At 35.7% G+C, this 24,873-nt stretch overlaps 2 protein-coding genes across 5 annotated transcripts in view; one reads left to right on the top strand and one right to left on the bottom strand.

Annotated features, from left to right (window-relative positions):
- Positions 1-1,582: 1,582 nt before the first annotated feature.
- Rwdd4 (RWD domain containing 4) lies at positions 1,583-22,722 on the bottom strand. 4 transcript variants are annotated; one of them, XM_010641059.3, is made up of 9 exons: positions 22,416-22,722; positions 19,606-19,686; positions 15,814-15,923; positions 15,577-15,724; positions 14,096-14,210; positions 10,551-10,600; positions 10,413-10,415; positions 7,572-7,644; positions 1,583-1,816 (listed from the first exon to the last, which is right to left on the bottom strand). In XM_010641059.3, exons 1-8 carry the CDS (start codon positions 22,437-22,439, stop codon positions 7,612-7,614), a joined length of 564 nt encoding a protein of 187 aa, XP_010639361.1. In that variant the 5' UTR covers positions 22,440-22,722; the 3' UTR covers positions 1,583-1,816; positions 7,572-7,611. The 4 variants fall into 4 exon arrangements, 3 of the variants coding, with proteins under 3 accessions (XP_010639361.1, XP_010639360.1, XP_019065681.1); XR_004517871.1 differs by lacking the exon at positions 1,583-1,816 and adding an exon at positions 5,691-5,841 and having other exon boundaries at positions 7,081-7,644; XM_010641058.3 differs by lacking the exon at positions 1,583-1,816 and having other exon boundaries at positions 7,037-7,644.
- A 156-nt stretch (positions 22,723-22,878) lies between these two features.
- Trappc11 (trafficking protein particle complex 11) overlaps positions 22,879-24,873 on the top strand; it is a 45,430-nt gene continuing 43,435 nt past the window's right edge. Inside the window, exon 1 of the mRNA XM_010641061.3 lies at positions 22,879-23,031. The gene's annotated coding sequence lies outside the window, so the exon portion shown is untranslated. The remainder of the gene's footprint in view (positions 23,032-24,873) is intronic.

The raw sequence follows: 24,873 nt of genomic DNA, 5'->3' as shown, positions 1-24,873 counted from the left end.
TTTCTCTGGTGTGAAAAACTCTTAATAGTACATAAGATCCTAATGATATAATTGACCATGTGAAATAGGAAGAAAAGGGTTAAAGGTGCAGGGAAAATGGGAAGGGTAGGGGAAAGGTACTAAGGGAAAGAAAAAAATATGAGAAAATGAAACAATGGAAATAAAGTGTTTGTAAATGGGGAGGGGAGGAGGGGGTGAAGGGAGGGCACGGACAAGGGGAAAAAATGAGAACCAAGACCTGTCATGTAAAGGTACAGGATCCCAATAATGAATGTAATTGTACTGTACACCTAAAATAAACTCAATTAACAAAACAAAACAACAACAAAAGCACTTTTTATAGATATCTATTGGATTCGCAGGTATATGTAGGCCTATTTCTGGGTTCTAGTCTATTCCACTGATCTCAGCAGGTGCCAGCACCATTATCATTTTAATTCTCATTGCTTGAAATATGCTTTACTAAGTGGCAGAAATAGCCTCACTTCATAGCTATTCCTTTTGGTACTATTCCTGGCTACTTTGGTATACTTGACTTTCTTGAAATTTGGAATCAGCTATTCTATCTTTTAAAAATCTGGTGGCCATTATACTGGGATTAACTTTAAATTTGCAAAGTAATTTTTACAGGAGAATGTCTTTATCATTTTTGTTTTCAACCACTTAGACCAAAAGCATTGGAATAGTCTTTGTTGCCTCTTTTTCCCACCCACAATTTGTCCCTTAGCAACCCATGGGAGCAGTAGACCCAGAAGCCGACCACCTCTCTCCCACTTTCACCTCTCACCCTACTCAAGGCATCATTTTCACCCACTTTCTGAACTGCTAGTCTCTTTCCTTCCTTCGGTCAATTCTCAACACAGAAGGTAGAATAAACTGCTCAAACCTAAGTCAGCTCACCTCACAGTTCTGCTCAAAACCCTCTGCAGGCTTTCAACCTTCCACACAGTTAAAAACAAGATCTGGAGCAGAGATCTGGAGGTGAGTTGTCCCTGTAATTAACAGGGAGTGTCTCAAGCAAAGGAAATATCCAGAACAGGAGTCACAAGGCAAACAGTCAGAGAGCAATAGGAGAGGAGGTCACAGGCACAACAGTAGACTACAGACCACAGCCTTCTTGGCCAGTTTCAGCAAAAAGTAGTTAGCTTCACGGGGCGGGAAATGGGATGAGATGTGGCTGAGGTGATCTTTTTATCTTAAAAGCCTTATAGAACAACTTGATTTCTAAAACCATCTACATGGGTCACTTCAATCAGCAAGGAGTCCAACATTTACATATGAAAGAAAAAATGTAAAAACTCATAAACTGCACAGGCAGCACTTGTCAACATGTAGTAGGAATTAGGCTTTTCTTCAAGTAGACGGATATTTATAACCCAAATTTCATGGCTTCTCAGTTATCATGGAGATTTCAAACAAAATAACTATGATGCATCAATTTAAAATTTAATATTTGAGTTGCCCCCGGAAAGTAAGGAATATGTAATATTTATCAAATAAAGAATAAAATGACAAACTCTAGATTTAGGGATATTCAGAAAAAAAAAGTTTCAAGTTTTTAATTTCACCTTTATGCTTAAAAAAAATCATAGTAGTGGGTAGGTAATAGAAAAAAGTATGATTTTTAAGAATCCCAAACTGACAATAAAAGAATGCGGGAATTGCTTGCTTCCACCGATGCCTCAGAGAGATGAAAATGTCCCCAGGCCACAGGGGTTGAAACTTAACTATGTTTCTTCACAAGTGACATCATCAGTGATGTGGAAAACCCTTCGTCGGCTGTAAGAACAAATACAGCAAGTCGCTTGGCTTCACCCTGCAGTAGGAACAGAAGGAAATGCTGCAGTGCTTAAAACAAAAATCTGCAGGCTGCACAGACTCAGCCTCTTGTAATTCCACATCCACTTTCAATGAAAACCTTTCCTTGGCTCTCTCTATACCTAGAGATTGCCGTATTAACACTTTCGGGGTGTGTGTGTGTGTGTGTGTGTGTGTGTGCACACGCGCGCTGGTGACTGAATACAGGGCCTCTGAGCTACAGCCACAGGTTAATCTCTTATCAACTAATTATGAATCAAAATGTTTTAAATCTGCATCTCCCTTCTCCCACGGCACTTTGCTCCTTTCCTAAGCTGCATTTTGTTACTAGTGAAAGGAGAAAGAACTGATCATAGAGATGGTTTGGAGTTTAAAATACCAAGAAAACTTTCCTAACAGGCCAAATCCTGTGAAAGCTACCAAAAACATCTCCAGAAGGCTACAGAAAAACATGTCCAACTTCCCAGGTGCCAGCAGCAACAAAAGGAAAATGGGCAAGGGTGGGAACATTTCCTGTCTGTTATCACTACCAGCAGCCTATGAGAACAATTTACTTTGGAAGCTAGATTTATACAGGAAACTCAGCAATCAAATGATTCCTCTAGAAATGGTGAGAAAATTAAACACATGTTCTTATTTTTGATTTTCAGCAAAAAACTAAAGCTATTACAATTGTTTATTCAAGCATTGCCTCTTAAAATGTTCTCTTCAGCCATTTATAGAAGTCATCATGTAAGAATTTTCATTGTTCTTTTAAGTAAAATAATTGCTTTTCATACAGTGAGATGAGCTTTACTTAATAGTATACCAATGATAAAAGTCCTTAACACTTTGAAAGTCACATCCATTTTTTGGTTTTTTGAAGCAGGGTCTCACTATGTAGTTCAGACTGCTCCGGAACTCACTGCGTGGCTCAGGCTGGTCTCGAACTCACAGCGATCCTGCTGCCTCAGCCTCCAGAGTGCTGGGATTACAGGCATGCACCACCACACCCAGCTTCGCATTCATTTTTTAAAAAAATTAAGATTCACATAAATGTTGGTTGCTCTTTTGCTCTGATCAGTAGCTTTCAAACTTTTTTCACACTACTCATAAATTTTACATAATGACCCAGTATCCATACATATACATCCCAATCCAAACAATTTTCACAAGACATTCCCTAGAACAGGTAGTGCAATGCTGGTATTTTCTGTTCAATTCTCTTCATTCCATTAAAAAACTGCTAGTAAAGCCCCTGAGTTATTTTCCTCACTAAAGGATCACAAACTTCAGAAAAACACTCAGAAGAACGTGAAATTCTGAACCACACATGACCAGATAATCATTCTTGTTGTTTCTACTCCAAGGAGTACGCAATGGTAAAACAAAATGTCTACTGTCATTATATGGCATGACTTTAAAATTTAATATTTTTATATACTTCAGACTTGGCAAAGTATATCACAAAGCAATACTTGTATTTACCTGTAATATCAATTTTAGCAATTATATTTTTTATTTAAGAAGTTCTATTTGGTTCTTCTCCTAATTGGTCTGATTTTTTAGATTGTTGTTCCTTATTCAATAACACTTCAGAGTCTGATAATATCACTGTATCTTTATGGCTTGTTCCTCTGAAGCCACCCCCCTTCCCTTGGCAGGCTTTCGCTCTGCCTCTTACGTACTGTGTGAATTTTGTGTGAGTGAACATTGCATGAACTGTATGTTGGACCTCTTCAGAGAACTGGCTTAAGGTGGGCTGTTCTAGAGAGTACTTTGTATTCATCTCTACCGGAGCCTACACATCCTATTTTTTTTTTCCTTCTCCTTCCTTTTTTTTTTCATTGAGTTTATTGGTGCTTTTTAAGTACATAGTATGGTTACATTCATCATTGGGATCTTGTACCTTTACATGACAGGTCTTGGTTCTCATTTTTTCCCCATACTCCTGCCCTCCCTTCACCCCCTTCAACCTCCCCTTTTCATAGACTTTGTTTCTGTTTTTTCTTTTCTTTCCTTGCTTCTTTCTTTTTCCTTCCTTTCTCCCCCCCTCCCATTTTAAAATTAAATTTATTGGTACAATTTTCTCTTTCCTTTTAGGGTCTCCCTAAGTCACCAAATGCCATGACTGGACTCAAACCTGCTGTACTCCTGCCTTAGCGTCCCTGAATGCTGGGGTTGTAGGCATGTACCATCAAGCTGTTTTTGTTTGTTTGTTTTTTAAGAGCATATATATGAGGAAGAATGTGGGCTGAAATCCAAGTGTGAAGCACTTTTGGGGTCGAAATATAAATATAAGTGTGTGTATACACTCATATTTCACCTCTCCATCCAGAGTCAAAGTTAAACTCAGGAACTGTTCTCAGGATCCTCCCTGGGATATGGGACTCAGCAGTAAGTATGTTCTGTGTGTGTGTGCCGCACACGCTCACAGATGCAAGTCTGGGTGGGCGTAATTCCCTGTCCTGGGCTGATCCTGGACTTCATGTCGTATCTCTTGGGATCCCAAAGCTGTGAAAACTAAAGCTATCCTTAGAACTCCAGGCTGCAACTCCCATTTCATTTTTCTTCTTGACTTTCTTCTGAGGTCATCTGAAAAACATTCTTTAATCTTAAAACACTTTGAACAGTTTTTATGAGGTAGGTATAACTCACACCATAAAGCGATGCAGTTTTACAAAATCAACAATTCTCTCTAACATGATATGAAATCAAACCTGTAGAGAAATTACTGTAATTCAGACTTTATTGCTTATTACTTATGCCATTTCACACGACTTTAGGTAAAGAGACTGAGAAAATATACTGGGAGTGTTGAACAGATGACGGTGATAATGATGAAAGTGTTCCAGTATTTTTTTACACAAGGTAGGAAGATGCACCATGGCCACCATCACCCCCAGAAATTTGTACATTTCATACAAAAACAGTAAAAATAGTTCACTGGAATTCAATTAGCAATATTCTTTGTAATCTAGCAACCATGATAAGCCTGAATAATTTCACAATCTTAAGAGCAAAACAAAAATTTTTTCCCTTCACTGCCAGAGCTGCTTCAAAAAAGGAACAAACAAATCAACATAATAAAAACCACACATATACAACCCTGAAAACAAGCTGGCATGTTCTAGTTGGCATATTAATACTAATTCAAGAAATAAAACGTGATTCAGCTTTTAAAAGAGGCTGAACTTCTTCAATGTAATTAATTATACTTACAATTTCAAACAATTTAACCGAAGCCAAACTTCAGTTTGTAAAAACCACAGATACATTTCAAATTGCTCTTATGCTAAGGTAACTTCTTTAAAGTTAATTATTCCTTAAAAACCTCAGGCACAAACTGCACAGGTATAATGACATACTAACAATCTACCTTTCCAGATATACAGCAAGAATTCTAAGTGTTCCTAAAATGGAAGGGCTGCATAAAGTCACTGTAAATCACATGTAAACATTGCTAACTCTTCCTAGTAAAACTATACCAATAGTTTTTTCTTTATTAATGACTTTAAAAAGCATGTGTAACAGTTCAGTATTTGAAAGGCTTCCATGTGTATTAAAAAGATGCAGAGATTGATGGGTATATTGGACTTCAAAAGACACTATAAAAACAATATTTGAAATGTAGTTTTATGTGAACCCATTTAAAGACCTCAGTTATTCAACAATTAAAAACACAACAGCAGATAAATAAAAATTTATTAAAATCATTGTCTTTAACAATACAAAAATTATTAAGGCATCATCATTTATTCCCATACTGGTATATGCAGCAAAGAGAGATGCTTTAAATATTACTTTATGTTTTTTTTTTCTCTCTTTTTTAGACAGGCTTCTCCCTATGTTTCCCAGACTGGCCTCAAACTTATGATCCGCCTGCCTCAGTTTCCAGGGTGCTGGGATTATAGGCTTGCACCATCATTGTTTGCTTTATGAAAATGTTTTCTAATATAATTGGCAGATCGGTTTTTGTACTGTATTATATTTATTATTGAAAGCTGTCACGATCAAACATCTTGACCCAAATCAAGAGTTTACCTACTGGGAGTGTTGAACAGATGACGGTGATAATGATGAAAGTGTTCCAGTATTTTTTTACACAAGGTAGGAAGATGCACCATGGCCACCATCACCCCCAGAAATTTGTACATTTCATACAAAAACAGTAAAAATAGTTCACTGGAATTCAATTAGCAATATTCTTTGTAATCTAGCAACCATGATAAGCCTGAATAATTTCACAATCTTAAGAGCAAAACAAAAATTTTTTCCCTTCACTGCCAGAGCTGCTTCAAAAAAGGAACAAACAAATCAACATAATAAAAACCACACATATACAACCCTGAAAACAAGCTGGCATGTTCTAGTTGGCATATTAATACTAATTCAAGAAATAAAACGTGATTCAGCTTTTAAAAGAGGCTGAACTTCTTCAATGTAATTAATTATACTTACAATTTCAAACAATTTAACCGAAGCCAAACTTCAGTTTGTAAAAACCACAGATACATTTCAAATTGCTCTTATGCTAAGGTAACTTCTTTAAAGTTAATTATTCCTTAAAAACCTCAGGCACAAACTGCACAGGTATAATGACATACTAACAATCTACCTTTCCAGATATACAGCAAGAATTCTAAGTGTTCCTAAAATGGAAGGGCTGCATAAAGTCACTGTAAATCACATGTAAACATTGCTAACTCTTCCTAGTAAAACTATACCAATAGTTTTTTCTTTATTAATGACTTTAAAAAGCATGTGTAACAGTTCAGTATTTGAAAGGCTTCCATGTGTATTAAAAAGATGCAGAGATTGATGGGTATATTGGACTTCAAAAGACACTATAAAAACAATATTTGAAATGTAGTTTTATGTGAACCCATTTAAAGACCTCAGTTATTCAACAATTAAAAACACAACAGCAGATAAATAAAAATTTATTAAAATCATTGTCTTTAACAATACAAAAATTATTAAGGCATCATCATTTATTCCCATACTGGTATATGCAGCAAAGAGAGATGCTTTAAATATTACTTTATGTTTTTTTTTTCTCTCTTTTTTAGACAGGCTTCTCCCTATGTTTCCCAGACTGGCCTCAAACTTATGATCCGCCTGCCTCAGTTTCCAGGGTGCTGGGATTATAGGCTTGCACCATCATTGTTTGCTTTATGAAAATGTTTTCTAATATAATTGGCAGATCGGTTTTTGTACTGTATTATATTTATTATTGAAAGCTGTCACGATCAAACATCTTGACCCAAATCAAGAGTTTACCGTTGAAAAATAAAAAGTAACTATAAAGAGTGTGATATAAAGTTCAAATACTGGTATTTAAATTTCTCTGAAGTAAATTCTATACCAGTAATTAAGCAAAAGAAGAGATGAAGACTTTATTTAGGATAAGGAGCCTATTAATATGAATCATGATATAAAATAATTATACACTCAATATTCCACTTTGACAGTTTGAAGAGGGTTTCATATTTCTTTAAAAATGATCACATCCACCAGAATAAGTTCATATAAATTTACTGTTGTCCCCTATGTTTGTTCATTTAGTAAGCTCTCCGGGTTTTATAAAGTCTACTAAACTAACATTTTCACCTTTTGTTAAGGCAAATTTGTGAAAATAATTTAGTACAACCAGATCTCTTCATGAATTTTCCGCTTACATTTATTATGTGAGAAACATACAAAAACTGTATTTTATAAAAAGCCACCTCAATACCAGAAAATAGTAATGAAAGATGTTGAACCCAGTTTACTTTTTAAAGGATGCTCTTTCCTTATGTCAAATTCCAAGTGCTAGTCATCATCTTTAGAACCAGTTTTGCTCAACTATAAAAAAAAAGAAATATTTAACAAGTTTAAGGTAGTATTTGAGTCATTATTTTCATTATTATCAAAACTAAAGCAGTAAGAGTCAAGTCAACTGAATTTTAATTATCTATATCATACACAGCATATAACTACTCTCAATTTTAGATTTAGCTACTTCAGATATTAAAAATATAATAGATTATATTAAAAATATAATCTCAACTTAAGTACAAATATTCTTCAAAACACTCTAAGAAATAAATTAGGACCAAGAATATACAAAAAGAAATTAACTTTTATAAAGTGAAGTATATTCTCCTGGTTTTGTTTTCTAATATAGACAATAATTTTTTTTTTTTTCTGGGTAGTGCTGGGGATTGTACCCAGGGCTTCACGCATGATGGGCAAGTGCTCTACCACTGAGCTACATCCCCCAGCACAAGGGACAGCTGATTCTTCAAAACAAATTCTAATTTAACTATGGTAAAAAACACTTAACACAAGATTTGGTATCTTAACCAGACAATAATTTTTAAAAAATTAATAACAAATTCTTGACGTATAATTTTGACAATGTGATTAAAAAACCTTAAATTGTATTATTATTATTTTTTGGATAGAAATCTTTGGCCGGGGTTAGCAAATTTGGGGTAATACAGATAAAATTCTCAAACAATACAAAGATAATTCTGATTAAAATAGTCATCTAATCACCAAGAAAACATCACACAATACCCACTAACTCCTGAGAATTTGTGAAGCTGTAAAAGCAGAAACAGTATACTATGTGCAGTGTTCGCAAACGTTTTAGACTTCATTATACTTTACACATTGAGAACCCTAAAGAGCCTTATTATATTTTTAATGTGGGCCAACACTACTGATTTGAGATTAAAAAACTGAAATAGTCCATTTATAAAAAGTAACAATAAACCCATTATATGATAAACCAATAACATTTTTTAAAGGGAAATAACTACATTTTCTAAACAAAACAATGTAAAAGTGGCACTAGTTTTTCGTTTTTCCCTTCATTATCTAGCTCAACAGGAATCTTACAAATCTGTGTTTATAATAAAACAGGTACAGTGGAAGAAGGCAACATAACAAAAGTACTAAGAATAACCTGAGTTAATAAAGCAAACTTTTATATCTCAAACCTACTAACTTAAAAAATTACAGAGAGCCGAGGAATATATACACACACACGCTCTATTAGCACTTTAGTATAGCATTAGAATGGCATCACCACATGTCATGCAACCGATCATGCAGCCAGCCATGCATCTTCTCCAAAATGTCACTTTATTTTCACGAGAAAATGAGCAAAAAAAAAGGCACGTAACATCTTAGTACTATGATGCAAAGAGTTTTGACCTTGCATATCTTCCTGGTAGGGTCTTAGGGATTTCCCAGGGGCCAAATACCACATTTGGAAACCACTGGCAGTATCTGAGATCAAACTACGTCTAGGTAACTACCTTAAAAATATCTCTTCAGGGCTTGGAGTGTAGCTCAGTAGCAAAGAACTAGCCTAGCATGAGTGAGGTCCTGGCTTTATCTCCAGCACCACAAGGAAAAAATTTCCCCTATTTCCCAAGATTACTGAGCTATTTTAATTTACTTATTATTTTTTTAAACTTGGAATTCTCTATATTATCAAGAAGTCTCTTAAAAACAAACTTCTGTGGTAGAGAAGGAAGAGCATATTTCCCCCTTTAGATCAATCAGATTATTTTCTTCTCACTTTCAGCTGAGATCTGCTATATCAGGGAAGAAACATTCTGATTGATAAAACCATTAATTCTGGGGCACAGAGTCTTTTGAGAAAAGAAAGGATTCAGCTGGTGAGCTACATACTGGCACACCTAAGACAAAATGAATTATCCACCAACCATCAGAGGAGAAGGTAAATGACAGAATCCCAGAGGAGTTTCCTCTCCATAGTCCTTTCTATGGTGTTAGACTCTTGCCCAAAAGGGGTGGGGGGCAGTCTTCATTCTGATCCTACCCTTAGGTATTATTTTTGTACAACATTCTAGAAGTACAAACATTTTATGTAGAAAATGCGTATCATGGGCCAAATAGTCAATTATAAAATAAATTTTAAGCATACATTGTTCGTAAATTGTTTGTATGTATGGGTCCTTACTAAAACCCTAATTTTTACTCTTGGGTCATAACAAATTCTTCTGTGGCAGTTCTGGTACTAGCTGGCATATAAAATTTATTTCATCAAATTCTACAAAAAGAACTAATTTATTGGGTTCTGTATCAGTTTAGTATTTTTAAAACTACTACACATAGTATAAGAAAAATTTAAGAAAGGTTAGCCAAAAAAGAAAAAAAAAATAGAAAGTAAACTATTTTAAATAACAAAACCAGAAAAATCTTTCATGAAGGTCAACTACAGTTAAGATAAGGCCTTAATGAAGAATTTAAAACTTAGAACGATTTCTAAAAAAAAAAAAAAGTCCTTTCCATGACTGGTTTTCTTCAGTTTCTATATATGTTAGTCCTTTAAGCATGCTCATTCTTTTTTTTTTTCTCATTGAGTTTACTGGTATTTTTTAGGTATAAGCACAGTTACATTCATCATTGGGATCTTGTACCTTTACAAGACAGGTAAGCATGCTCATTCTTGAGATGTACTTATAGAAACAGTCATGCTTTATTATAGTTATAACTTACTTATCTAGATTTCCAATTATTTAAGCAAAGAAAATCTAAAACTGAGGGTATGAGGAAGCAAAGAATGTGAAGGCTATTTCAAAAAAAATACTTACATGCTAAATGTAAAAAAAGTACACAGACATCCCAGGAAATTCCAATGGTTGCAGGAGGGAAAATGGAAAATATAAATGTCATTATTTGATGGCAATAAATGTAACAGTTTCGAAGACCAGAATATAAACATTAATTACCTTTACAACATCAACCCAGTTCCAGCCTCGAGGAAGTTCTCCTTTGTGATCTGGAAGATGAAACATAGTAATTTTATTTATAAGACTGATCAGCTAATTTTAAATGGATTAATATCCTAACAAATAAGATTTTGTATATTATAGATTAAAAGTTTAAATCACATATTACCATTGGAAAAACAGCTTCATATCTTTGTGAATTGAAAGCACCATTCTCTTGAAAATACCTGTGAAGTATTTGAGGTACTGTACTTCTCCTTTTACATTGGCCCTATTTCTCATCAGGACAAAACCTGTTATCTAGGGAAAAATATGGACAGGGTTGGGATTACCGAAGGTCACTGCTCTTTTAAGGAAGAAGTTGTGTTAGTTTACTGTTTCATAAGTTAGTATTTCACATCAAAAAGTCAGGCTTGACACAGGCCTCATAAACAAATGTATGGCTTCAAGACTAAGAGGAAGCCTTGTTAATTTATGTATTAATTAGCTGTGTTATAAGATATTCACTTTTTAATGTAATATTCTTCAAAAAAGGGCTTTATTGAGAGTGACTGAAAATAAGTTGGTAACTTTTTTTTTCCAAATTTTATTGAGTTTATTAGTACATTTTAGGTATACAGTACAGTTACATTCATTATTGAGATCTTGTACCTTTACAGGACAGGTCTTGGTTCTCATTTTTTCCCCTTGTCCCTGCCCTCCCTTCACCCCCTCTTATCCTCCCCATTTACAAACATTTTATTTCCATTTTTTTCATTTTCTCACATATTTTTCTTTTCCCTTATTACCTTTCCCCTACCCTTCCCACTTTCCCTACACCTTTAGTCCTTTTCTTCCTATTTCACACTGTCAGTTATCTCATTAGGATCTTACATACCATTACAGTTTTTCACACCAGAGAAACTATTCGGTATTTACACGTGTGACTTATTTATTTCACTTAGGAGTATATCCTCAATATGTATCCATTTTCCTATGAATGACTCTAATTCTCATTCTTTATGGCTGAGTAGTGTTCCATTTTATAGAAAAACCACATCTTCTTTATCCAGTTTCCAACTGATAGGCAAATGGGCTTTGTAAAAATTTGTTTAACCTGCAGGGCACCTGCCCTCTTTTAACACTATAATGAAAATATTTTAAAAAGGAGGTTTTGTTATTTATATATACTAACTATATCATGTTTTATTAATATGCATCTGAAAATAATTTCTTTTCACTCAGTGCAGCCCAGACAAGCTACAGGGGGAAATGCTTTCGTTCTTTTAATACAGCACATTTAAATTTAAAGAATAGTTTACCAAATACTATTTTAAAATGATTTGACTCCTTATGCCTCATGTATATTAGTTACATTTCACTTACGAAGCCATCAAAATCCACATTCAAAACCAGCACATTATACAAATCAACCATCCCTAACCTGAGAACCTGAAATTTATCTATAATCTCAATTTTTTTTTTAATAGTTTTGGATAATGGACTGTTACAGATTTTGGATTTTCAGATTATGGATATTCAACTGGTAATTATGCAAATAAACCAAAACCTGAAAACTCTGAAATCTGAACACTGTTATTGGTCCTACACATTTTCATTAAGGGATATTCAACCTATGTTGATTTTTCAGCAAAGGAAAACAAAGTGACCTCATGGTTCTTATAAGAGAAATGTAATATCACTGGAGATGTATTTATTTGGTACCAGGGATTGAATACAAGGCCTTTCCATTGAGTAATATCATCAGCCCATGTCAGTTTCTCAGGCTAACCCTGAACTTGGATATTCTTGCCTCAGCTGCCAAATAGCTGGAATTATAGGTGTGTGCCACTTTGCCTAGAGCATAATTTTAGATGGTAATGATTCTTTTGTCTTTCATGACAATTAGAACTCCACTGGTTATTGGTTATGAAGGGCACAAAGGCAGATAACTACGTCTGGATAATTAAAACTTACCCACAATGCTGTGATTGTCCAATAAAGTCTTATTTAGTATATGTACTGCCAAAGCAAGCACCAAAGTCTTATTAGAATTAGAGTTCCAAATCACAAATTGCTACACTGTCATTATAGGAAGATAATTCACAGAGATGAAGATAGGCAGATATTGATGAAAGAAAATGATCACAGGTCGGTCATTATGCATACAAGCAATAGGTAAATGACATTCCAAAAAGAGAATAACCAAAATTCTAGAAAACAGATTGTAATAGCTAATACTTGACTAGCGCTGATTTGTTGCAGTATAATAGAGTCCTAGATTTTTATTTCATAAAATATATTTTTAGAGACTGCTACAGGATTCTCTTTTTATTCTGCCACAATAGACATCACACACACACACACCACCAGTCCTACTATCCCATTATAAAAGAAAGGATATTTTATTTTTTTAGGTTGCTAATAATGTATTTTACTTAACCCAGTATATCCACAACAGCATCATTTCAGCCTGTAATCATTTCAACATGCAATTCCAAATTTTAAAAACTACCCCAAGTGATTGTCATTCAAGGTTGGGGAAATGGGAACTACCAGTTGCCTTGACAGGCTCAGAAGAAGGTCATTTTTATTTTTATTTTGTTTTTGGTTTTTTGAGAGAGGGTCTCACTATGTAGGTGAGACTGACCTGGAACTCACTATGTAGCCTAGGCTGGTCTTGAACTTGCAGCAATCCTCCTGCCTCTGCCTCCTGAGTGCTGGGATTACATGTGTACACCACCATGCCCGGGTCATTTTTCTTTTTCTTTTTTTGGTACTGGGGATTGAACTCAGGTCCTTGCACTTGCAAGGCAGGCGGTGGAACCACTGAGCTAAATCCCTGGCCCAAGAAGGTCATTTTTAAACCCACCTTCTCAAAAGGAAGTTTGTAATCTTATATTAGGAGCACATACACACATACTAACATATAAATGTATATGTGTATACATGATATGTTCTCATTTTTCCCTAACAATGAAAAATTTACATACTGACATAAATTTCCAAATTAAAGAAAAGGGATCAAATACTGTTGATAATGACTTGGAGTTTATAATCATTTTCTAAAGGCCTCTCATTTAGGATACACGAGAATTCTGTTTCTATATCTTGTTTAAAAATAACTACAGAAAATAATTATTTACTATGCTAAGATCTAATAGTATACTAGACTTCACTTCAAATGAAAGCCATATTTCACACAATATTTAATAATACACATACTTGCCATAAAGGTAAACAAAGAAAATCCCAGATATGTTAGAATGTACACGTAGGAACCAAGTTTTTGTGCGCTATTCTAATGTTCCTCATTCTCAAGACTCATTTATAGTTACTCTGCCACTCAGTCACCTTGTTTTTCAATGATTATGCCCTGTGCTAAAGCAACAGGAAGTATTTACAAGATTTCTGTACTATGATTCAAGAGGTCTCCTGATCCCAATGTTCCAAGAATAAAAAGCAGATAATTAATCTTCTAAATTTAAATATTTTAAGCATTCACATCACACTAAAAAGCAAACCATTTATCTGCATTATAAAAGATAAAAAAAAATAACACAAACCTGTTTTATCTGCCAGCTTGCGTTTCTGAGCTTTTGAAAGTTCTTTCTTTTCTTTTTTCTTACTTGATGGGGCTATACTAGGAGTTTCAACTGAGATGATATTGCTTATGGATGTCTAAAAAGAAAGAAATGGTTCTTAGACTCATGTCTTAAAACTTATTGAATTACAGTACACCTCCTGAAATGGGTTGATAATCTCTGGATTTATAAAATAAAAGAATCTCACTATTCATTTATTGAATCAGTTGCCTTTACTGTATTATTGGTTTCTCACTTTAAAAGTTTTAATCAAGGGATACAGTATTAGTGAAACAGTTAATAACAGAACTGTAAGAAAGAAGATCTGCATTAGTTTGAAGATCAGAGGTTCCAAGATGGCTTAAAATTCAGTTAACTTATTATTTAGAAATTTAAGCTTATCTTTAGGAAAGTCACATGTACCCTATGTGAACATTCTGGTCTCCTGATCCTCGCTGCAACTGTATAAGGTAGATGCTATTATAAATCCCATTTTACTGATGAGGAATTGAGCAAAGAGAGATTGAGAAACTGCCCAGAGTCACAGGGTTCTAACAAGCGGTGCAGTGAAGACTTGAACCCAGACAGGCTTGGTTAGCACCTGTTACTACTCCCATCTCTGTTTTTCACCCTATTAGAAAGTTCTACTGAGAGCGTGGAAGCCAGGCACACTGAAGTAGACAACTGCCTTTGCTACCACGATCAGTTTGGTATACAAGACAAAATTCTATTAATATTGACTACTGAGTTTTTTTTTTCCAGTACTGGAGATTGAACTCAGGACTTTGTGCTTGAGAGAAAGGCATGGTGCCACTGAGCTAACTAAATCCCTGGCCCTACTCAAAGTTTTTTTAGTGCAGAACTTGGTGCACAAGATACTTAAGGTCATAAAAGATGATTATTCTAAAATTAAGTCATTACTTTTTCTATTCATTAAGTCTCCTTAAGCTTTAACACCTTTATGTTGAATAAAGGCAAGAATATTTACAATAAGACAAGCCTGGTGGAGAAAACAATTTCATATATATTTTAGCACTACACAAGAAATCCTTTAGCTACATATGCTTTATGAAGACATAAATTTTAAAAGATATTAAGTTATACAGTCCTGCAGTTTTGATAAGCATAAGAAGCATTCCAGCTTTTTGATAAAGGGTAAAATTCTAGAGGATATAATTTCATTTTCTGTGTTAATGTGAAGAAATCTAAAATTCACTGTTCTTACTTGATGCAGATATAACTCATTTGATTTTCTTTTTCCTTTGGTACTGGGTATTGAACTCAGGAACTTGTGCTTGCGAGACAGGCGGCTGTGCCACCGAGTTAAACCCCGGCTACAATTCATTTTAAACATAATATAATGTCTTCAATTTTCAAAATGTATTAACTAGCAAAAAGTAATTATTAGCAGACCAAAAACAAAACGACAAAAGACTATGGTAAAACAATAATCACATACTCACTGTGGAATTAACAGGATGGTGATTTTCCATGAATTGCTCTTTATTGTCTTTGGCATACTCAAACAATGTATAAGTCATAGCAGTTCCAAGGTTAACTTCCACTGCTTCCTGTAACTTGGCTAATATACTTTGCTTTACAGCCGATGATCTACAAATGCCAAACATGTTATTAGGAGGAAAGAAAAATAGCAAGTAAAATGAAAAAAAAAAACCACATAATGACAGAAAACTACTCACATGGTGTTGTTAAAAAAAGCATTCATAGATATAATTGGAGGTGTCTGGGGGTATGTTTCTGTCCATGAAATCTCTATTAAGAAGGCTTTGGGATCACCACTTTCACCTATCTGAAGAAAGGAGAATCTTAGGCTTGTGAAAAGTGACAAAGAGACACAATACCAAACTGTATGACTTTACAATAATTCTTTCCCAACTCATGCTCAGCATAGAAATGTGGTACTTTGAAAAGCTCAGGGATACAAGGTAAGTCTATGCCCATGCCCTGGCTTTCAATGAACCCACCAGCTTTTCTAGTATCGCTACTACTTAGCACCTTATATAGTTTTTTAGGTTTCACCAAGTTTTCTGAGGATGAAGACATCAAGTGAGAGGAACAAGAACAGAGTGGAGACAAATAATAATCCATAAACTCAGAAAAACACCTTATCTTTCTCTTTCAACTGCTGAATCACAAAAGGTATAAAAAGTAAATCAATATACATTAGCACAATCTCAAGAGACCAGAAAACAAAGTATAATATTGATAGGGAAAAGCAAAGGATAAGGAAAACAGAAGGCCTTAGGCTGGACAATTTCCTGAATAATTCAGGAGGGTCTTTTTTCCTCTACTCTCAGCTTTTTATTTTAAAATTCTTTACTTCTAAAAACTGAAATAGTACAGTGAATGCTCACTGGTATTTATTTAAAACTTTTTCCTGCACTTACTTTATTCTCCCTTTCCACTGAATGAATTCCCATTCCCCTGATATGTGAGATTTTTTTCCTTTAGTTTTTGTTGAAACATTTCAAAGTAATGAAATGTCCTCAAACATTTATGAATAAATTATTCTAACGGCATTCTCTTTATAACCACAAGACCATTATAACACCCAAGAAATTCAACATTGATACAAAAATGTTATCTAATATATAATTCATATTTAAAATTCTCCAATCATATCTAAAGTATCCTTTAATAAATTATTACTTTTAACCCACAAATCTATAATCCGCTGAAGGATCATAGATTGCATTTGGTTGTCACGTCTCTCTATTCTACTTTAATTTAGAACAGTCCCCACCCTTTCCCCTGCTTTTAAAATGTCTTTGTGATAATACGAATCCAGGCTGATTTTCTTGTATCACATTCCTAGTCCTCTATTCGGAATGAAATGAAACATTTGGTACGGGCACTACATAGGCCATGTGGTACACTCTCACAGCACCATGCAAGAAGGCATGTAAGATCTTCTGGAAACATCAGTGGTGATGCTGAGTCTGATCACCTGGGTAAAGTGACATTCTGCAGATGTCTTCAATGTAAAGATTCCTTTTCTTTTGTAGCTGAGAAGTAACCTACAAACTGTGAATTCCAAATATTTTAGAATCTATTAATGGCCCTGCCTGAATCAATTATTATACTAGTTACAAAATGGTAGTTCTCTAATAAAACTGTGGAACAGTTCATTAATCAACAATCATCCTGACTCAGGGTTATGCTAATCTCCTTTGATATTTTTATACATATGCTATTTGTTTTAAAACGATTTTAAATAACAGCAGTATTTTTCAATTCAAATTATTACTTGATTCATTTTTATTTTCTGTCCAGTTTTTCATTTTGACCCCCTTACCTTCAATCATATATAAGGTCAGGTATAGAAATCACACCAACAAATTTAGGCATCTGTTGGCGATATACCTATATAAATTAATTATGTACATAATGGAAATCATGAGTTTATGCTTGCTTTGGCTATATAATAATTAAAAATTGTAAGTCACTTGCTCTATGCAATCATTTAAGTCCTTACTCAAGGTACATTTAGGAACAAATTGCCACGTCTCAAGCTGTGCTAGGTGAACAGATCATCCCTGTCTTCAAAGAGATAAGACATTTGCAGTATGAATAATAGTATTAAAGAGACAGAGCAAGGCATGAAGAAATGGGGAAAGTTTAATTCTGCTTCAAGGTCAAGGAGATATGCCCAAATATTTCATAGAGGAGGCTTCAGCTAGAAAAATCAGATAGGTAACAGCTGAGAGGTGAAGAAAACAGTGAACAATGTGTCCAAAAACAAAATACTACAAAAATGCTTCAGATAACATTTAATAATCCATTATTCTGTCCATGCTCTCTCTCTCTCTCTTTTTTTTTTTTGGTACCAGGGATTGAACTCAGGACCTTGCACTTGTGAGGCAGGTGGTGGAACCACTGAACTAAATCCCCAACTACAATCCATTATTTTAATGGATATCAGTGGCTGGGAAAATGTGGAGAGGCACTTTGAAACATGCAGAAAAACTCTGAGCAATAACCTAAAGAATTCAGTGCTCACTCTATAGGCAAGAGGAATCCATGGAGGAAACTTTTGAACAAGGGAATGGGCTCACTACTTAAATTTTAGATAACTAGTAGTCTGTTGGCCATCTAATGGTGGAGAATAAAGAGGAAGCCAAACAACTGAAAGCAGAGAAGTCATTTAGGAGCCTACTAAACTATTCTGTACAAGAATGGAGGGGCTTCACTAGGACTATGCAGGATTCTAGTTCATTTCTTTTGACTGTCAATGCACTATCTCCAATCTTATGTTTTATTCCTCTTAAATCCAACCTAGAATGCACACCTATTTACTAGAGTATTCTGCATACTGTGCTTAATAAATAGTATTGTCGATGGAGACATCAGGAAGGTATAGGGAAATTTTCAAGCTCCTATTTGCTAAGAGGAGGGTGGTGGTGGTTGGGAAAATCTGGGAAGGCAGTTAGAGTTAAATACAAAGGTCTAGGACTTAACTCCATCATTAACTGTATGCATGAAAAAGTTGTTAGATACATGGAAACTCTGTAGAGACTGTTGAGTTTAAGAGGGAATTGGGAATTGCTGAAAAGAAAGAATAGCCAGGCGTGGTGGCGCGCGCCTATAATCCCAGCACTCGGGAGGCTGAGGATAGCTGTGAGTTCGAGACCAGCCTGAGGTACATAGTGAGTTCCAGGTCAGTTTCATCTACATAGTGAGACCCTGTCTCAAAAAAATAAAAAGAAAGAAGAATATACAAAAGAAATAATTATAAGAATTTATTTCCTGTGACAGCCTACAATTGGTATAAGGATCATTTCTCTTACAATTTACTTTAAATGGGGATAATGTTCATAATAACTTTTACAAAAGTTCCAGAAAACTTCCACAAAACCCTTTTCATCATACCACTACATAATTATTTAGATAAATGGTTTATATTATTTTAAAAATAAAATACTAAGAAAAATAGTGCTGTTTTATGTTGAAGACAGCATTTTAAACAACGCCTGTTTTAAAGAAAGGTCTATGTTTCTTTTCATATAGGTTAAAAAAAAACTCATACAAATTTAGAATACATAATTTTAAAATATCAATTTTTATTTTCTATATATTAGAGTAGTAAAAGAATACTAGACTTGGAACACAGACCTGAACCTTAATCCTACTATGTATCAATATCAACTGTAGGGCTTCAGGAAGCTATGAGGGAGGGAAGTCATTTCTAAGAGAGTCAAACCATTCTAAAGTTCTTCCGTTTTATGACTCTGTTACAGTAAAACCAAGTTATCTTTGTGTTTTAAAATAATTTCTGAATTACATTTCAAATGTTAAGAATGATTAATGTCGTGGTGCTAAATTTTCATTTAAAGGCTTCAGAAAGTAGAAAGATATAAATTTAAAGTACTAATTTCAAAGTACAAAATCAGCATTTTGGGGGAATTTTTTGCTTTGCTTTGTTTTCTTTTCTTTTCTTACTAAAGCAGGTACTTATTCATGTCATATCTTACCCTATATTGAAATGAAACTGGACTTAATTCCCGGAAACTTTCATCTCCTTCATAAATAGAACGTAATGCTTCTAGTTCCATCTGAAAGAAAAGAATCATGAGTTTTGTTTCATGGTATAAACAGATTAGAAACAGAGGTTTTAGTACCGGATTCAATGATGTAAATTGTGGCAAATTTATATGGCTTTGGATATTTAAGATATATATGTACATTTTAATATTTCACAACTATACTAATAATACTTTAAAACTATGAGTCAAGTACTGCTAAACATTTTATATTGCATCATCTCACTAAATTTTCACATCACTCCTGTGAAGAAGATACCATTATCTTATTTCTTCCTTCCTACCTTGGAAAAATAAGATTTTTAAAAAAGCAACTCTAGAGAATATGCTATTTCTTACTCTATTGAAAAGTAGCTTGGGGTAGAAAAAGGATTAGCCTTGAGATGAGAAATATAAAGCACAATATTTTCCCATTTTTTACACATGTTGTTCATATCTGCAATCTTTTGCATAGACTGATTCAACGCATAAACAGGAGCAAAAAAAAAGAACTTTAAGAAAAAGTTGATAGGGCCTACTCAAGATGAGGGTTAGGATTGCAAGAGAAACTGTAACTAGCAATCCTTGCCTGAAAATATTTCTTAGAACACTGTAGTCTTATAAATGAGAAATCTCAACCACTGTTAGAGATAACTGATGAATCCCACAGAAAAGAAGCAAAGACAGAATGCTCTTGGGTACATGCTCTAGTTTTCAAAAGATTCATGTTATGAATTCTATAAATTAAAAATGGTGACCCTGATCTACATGGACAGAATTTTAGAGTAGATCATAAAAAAAAGAGCTTATGATGACCCAGGAGAGCAAGGAGCAATTCATAAGACTTAGAAAGCATATGCAAAACAAAATGTATCTAACCCTTGTTAGGGTAGCTCCATTGGTAGATGAGAAAAAAGCACTAAACTCATTCTATCTAGATATCAGCAAGGCCCCACAAATTGCTCTTTCTCCCTCTACAGAAACAACATTTACAGTGCTATTCTTAATAGTTTCTCATATTTTAATTAATGGCCTGGACAGGAACAAAAATAGGTTAAATTTGTAAAAATCTGTGGATGATAATTTGATGAGACAGCGAATCATGCTGATTTTACAGGAAGACTCCAAAAAGTTCTTGAAAAACAAACCAATGATGAAATTTAACACGGTAATTAGAACTTTTGGTTAGATATCTAAATATACAAGTAAAGGATGAAAGACAATTTGCTTTGTATAAAGCAGTCAAAGGGTGTCAGGTGATGATAAATCAGAAAAATAGTGTGATGCCACAGTTTTAAAACAGGACATAAAGAGAATTTGTCTATAAATATTCAATTCTGAGATAGTAAAGGAATGAAAAAGAACAGATTTATGAGGAAAAGTTAAAAGGAACCATTTTATTTGAGAAGAGGACCTCTTAAAAATGGGGCAGAAAATTGTCTTCAATGATCCACATATCCAGGAGGAACAAAATTTTCTTCTTAGAAGATTGCTAGGTTCCATCATAGAAATTTTGATTTGGTTGGTCTGAGGTGATGTGCAGGCACCTGTTTTTTAACAACTTACAGTGGTCCATAGGTCAAAGTTTCAGAAACATTATACTATATGTTTCTGTTCTGCAGGAAGACAATTACTTTTAACAGACACATAATAACTGTACATATTTATGGGGTACAATATGGTACTTTGATACATGTATAGACAACATAATAATTAGATCAGGGTAAATAGCATATCCTTCATCTCAAACATTCAACATTTCTTTGTAGGTGAGACCATCTGAAATTTCCTCTTCTATTTTGAACTATACATTACCTTATTGTTTACTGTGGTCACTCTACTGTGCAAAAGTTTGTTCTTTGTAATTGTAACTCGGTATCCACTGACTAATCTCTTCTGTTCTCCTTCTCAAGAATCAAAATATTAATGCCTTGATATTGAGACTCGCCTGCCAGGAATATTTTAAAAGAGTACTCATATATCTATTAGTTCGTTGATTTCGGCTCCTTTAAAGATAACTGCCAATCCAGAGATTGTATTACATCTTTCGTGTAAAAACACTTTCAAGCAGTAGCTCCTTATTAGCAGTAGTTACCTATTCTACCCAAAAGACTTAAATTCTAGTCCTAATTCTATCATATACCCTCTGTGCAGCCCTGGAGCATTGATTTTTTTTTTTTTACCACTGGAGACACTTATTTTTTTCTTCATTCATACACATTACAAAGTTAAAAGATTCCCCTCAGTTGACCTGTAGTGTTCTAGCTTCTCCAACTCTGTAAGATTCAATATCAAACTGACATTTTCCAAAGAAACCACAACGCGTAAACCATACAATTCAAGAGATACACATATACTCAGAACAGATTTTGTACTCACGGGACAAGTAACAGATGGCAAAATGATTTCACTCAACAATACAGAGAGAAGCCGGAGACACCACTATTATTTTCCTCCACCAAAAATTTAACTGTCATAACTAACCCTCTTTCTACCAATAAACGGCTTTTAAAATTATAAGGTGATTGGATTCAAAAGCAGCAACACACGGGGATTCCTTCTTAAGAGGGAAGCTCCCAGATTTGCAAAAACGAGGGAAGGAGACCGAGGCAGCCTCCTACCCCGTCACGACAGCTTGGGCTCTCCTCGCAGGGTCCCGGCGCGCGTGGGGTACCCGGGCCAGGCTCCAAGGCAGGGACACGCGCGGCGCCCGGGGCTCGGCGGGAAAGGGGCGTCCAGCCGGGGGAGGGGAGGGTGCTCACCTCCTGGTCCTCGTTGGCGCTCATCGCGCCGGCCGCCTTCCAGGCCGACAGCGCTCGCGACTGCGCACTGAAAGCGAGCACAGTGGCCCCGAGGCCAGGGCGTCCCCTTTCTGTGCCTCGGCTGCGAGGTAAGGCAGCACCCTCTTCGCAGCGGTAGAGCCAAGATCACGCGCAGCCGTGACACTCGTCAGCTTGAAGCCGGGCACTGTGGGCCGTGGGCGCGGAGCCAGGAGACTCAGGGCACCTAAGGGGCGCTTCCCGGCGTCCGGGTAGAAGTTGCGGGGCGGTAACGGCGGAGGCTCCGCCCCCCCCGCCTGTCGCTTCTCCTATTGGCGCCTTTTCTCTCCTCCCTAGCTCTTTCTCAACTAGGAGATGGAGAGTTTTCCTTACATTTTGAGGCTCTGCGCAAAGTTCAGGGTTGCGATTGGTGAAGCACTCTGTCACTCAGACTCACGAAGTGCTTCCTGTGCCAGCGGAGGCGGAGCAAAGGAAGTCTCTCCTGCTGGAGCTGGCTCCCGGGCTGTGGCCTCTGTGACACTCCTGCCTACCTCCTTTTGTCCTCCCCAGCTGGCAGCGACCGGCCACAGTTGCAGCGGGCCCAGGGCGTGCGTTCAGGGTGAGTCCAAGCCCCGATTTCTGCGGGACAGGCAAGACCGTCGAAGAAGAGGGCCAGCCCTTCTCAGTGCTAATTGGGGCCCTGCGTTTTCCTAAGGCGTCGATGAGTGCAGTCCTGGCCCTTCCCTTTCAGCCCTAGAGAAAAACGCGTTTATTTCTAAGGCCTTCGAGGTGGGCATGGGTTAGTAGAGGAGGAAGGTTTTAAGGTCTGCCTTTAAGGTTGCAAGGTTGTTTCTCTTCCTTTGCGCTTTTTATTTACCAGGGCAGGATAAATACTGCGATCCTGGGGACAGTGTCTTTTCCTAGGTTGGATTTTTGTTCACATCAACATCAGCTCCCCTCCACTCCCACACCACTTTGACCCCAAACTATCATTCTTGCTTTGATCCTTTTATAGCCTGATATCTCCGAGTCTCATTCTTACTAGCCTATGACCTGCGCTCCGAAATCCACTTAATTAAACATAATAACCGCATTCTCTTACTTACCACTTTGATTGGGTTGCCTTCCTTATAATCTTCCATATAGCTTCCAGATTGCTTTTCTCCCACTACATGACGTCCATCCACAGTGCTCACTTACACCTCTGCACGTCCGTCCTTCCTTCCGTGTCACGCGTTGTTTAGCTGCTCCCCTGGCATCTTCCAGGAAATCTGGAAATTTTCCCTCCCCTGGCTGGCAGAGATCGCACCTGTCTTTTACCGGTGTTCTTTCCTTTCCCATCACTTTGCCATAGAATAAGCATGACCATTTCAAGTGCCAAAGCCCCGAAAGTAGGATGTGGCAGGAATTTCTCACACGATTTTCTTACAATAATTCTGGAACAGATTTACCGTGATGAAAAGCTGCACTGTCCGGTGTGGTAGCCAGTGGCCACAGAGGCAGTTGAGTGCTTCAGATAGGATAGTCTGAATTGAGATGTGCTGTGAGTGTAAAATATACACCACATTTTGAAGACTTAGCCCCCAAACCGCAAAGTATTTCATTAATAACTTTATATTAATGTTTAACATTTTTAGAAACTCTGGGTTAAATAGAGTGTTATTAAAGTGATTTCCACACATTTCTTTTGCTCTTTAATGTTACTACCAGGAAATTTCAAATAATGTGGCACATACTATATTTCTCTTGAGTGGACTTAATTTAAAGCTTTGTAGTCAGTACTAGTTCCTACTGTTTCCACTCCATATTTAAAGACTACAGCTATTTCTTTTGAGTTTCTGGGATTAAGAGAGAGCTTTAGAACTGTAGGGTAGATTCTTTGGTATTAAGCAAAGGTACCTATACTATTTGACCACCTCTTTTTTTATTTTCAATCCCAAATTCCCTGAAACTAGGACCTGTGTTTCTCTACCCTCATAGCTTAATCCTATGTTATAGACATTTATCATTTCTGGTACGCTTTCCGAATCATTTATTCAGTACCCGTTATTCCATCAGCACATGAATATGAGATTCTTAACAGGCTTTTCTAAATTAGAAGTATTGTGTATTTTAGGGTTCAAGTGGTCGTATAAATGCACCCCATTTTTCACACAGATTATATTTGGGGTCTTTATAACTTATTGGTGGAGATTACCTATTGAAAGAAGCTCATGATATATCTTCTTGGAAATTCCAAATAATTCTTAGAATAATAATTTTGTTTAGAATAAGCATACTTTAATAAAAATTTCTTTTCTAAAGTAAGTTCATGCTTGAATTTATTATAGACTCAGCACTCAGCTAAAGGACATGGTAGAAACATGTCCTTCAGGTTTCCATTCATTATTAGTTTTCTCTTACAGGTTTTCCTTTAAATAGTGTATTTTATATTGTGGAAAATGAGAAAAGATAGCTATGA

Source organism: Fukomys damarensis, unplaced genomic scaffold, assembly GCF_012274545.1.
Source record: "Fukomys damarensis isolate Sample0158 unplaced genomic scaffold, DMR_v1.0_HiC HiC_scaffold_18, whole genome shotgun sequence".
Taxonomy (NCBI): Eukaryota; Metazoa; Chordata; class Mammalia; order Rodentia; family Bathyergidae; genus Fukomys; species Fukomys damarensis.
Note: the sequence above shows the minus strand (reverse complement) of the source record. Positions and strands in the feature narration are given on the sequence as shown.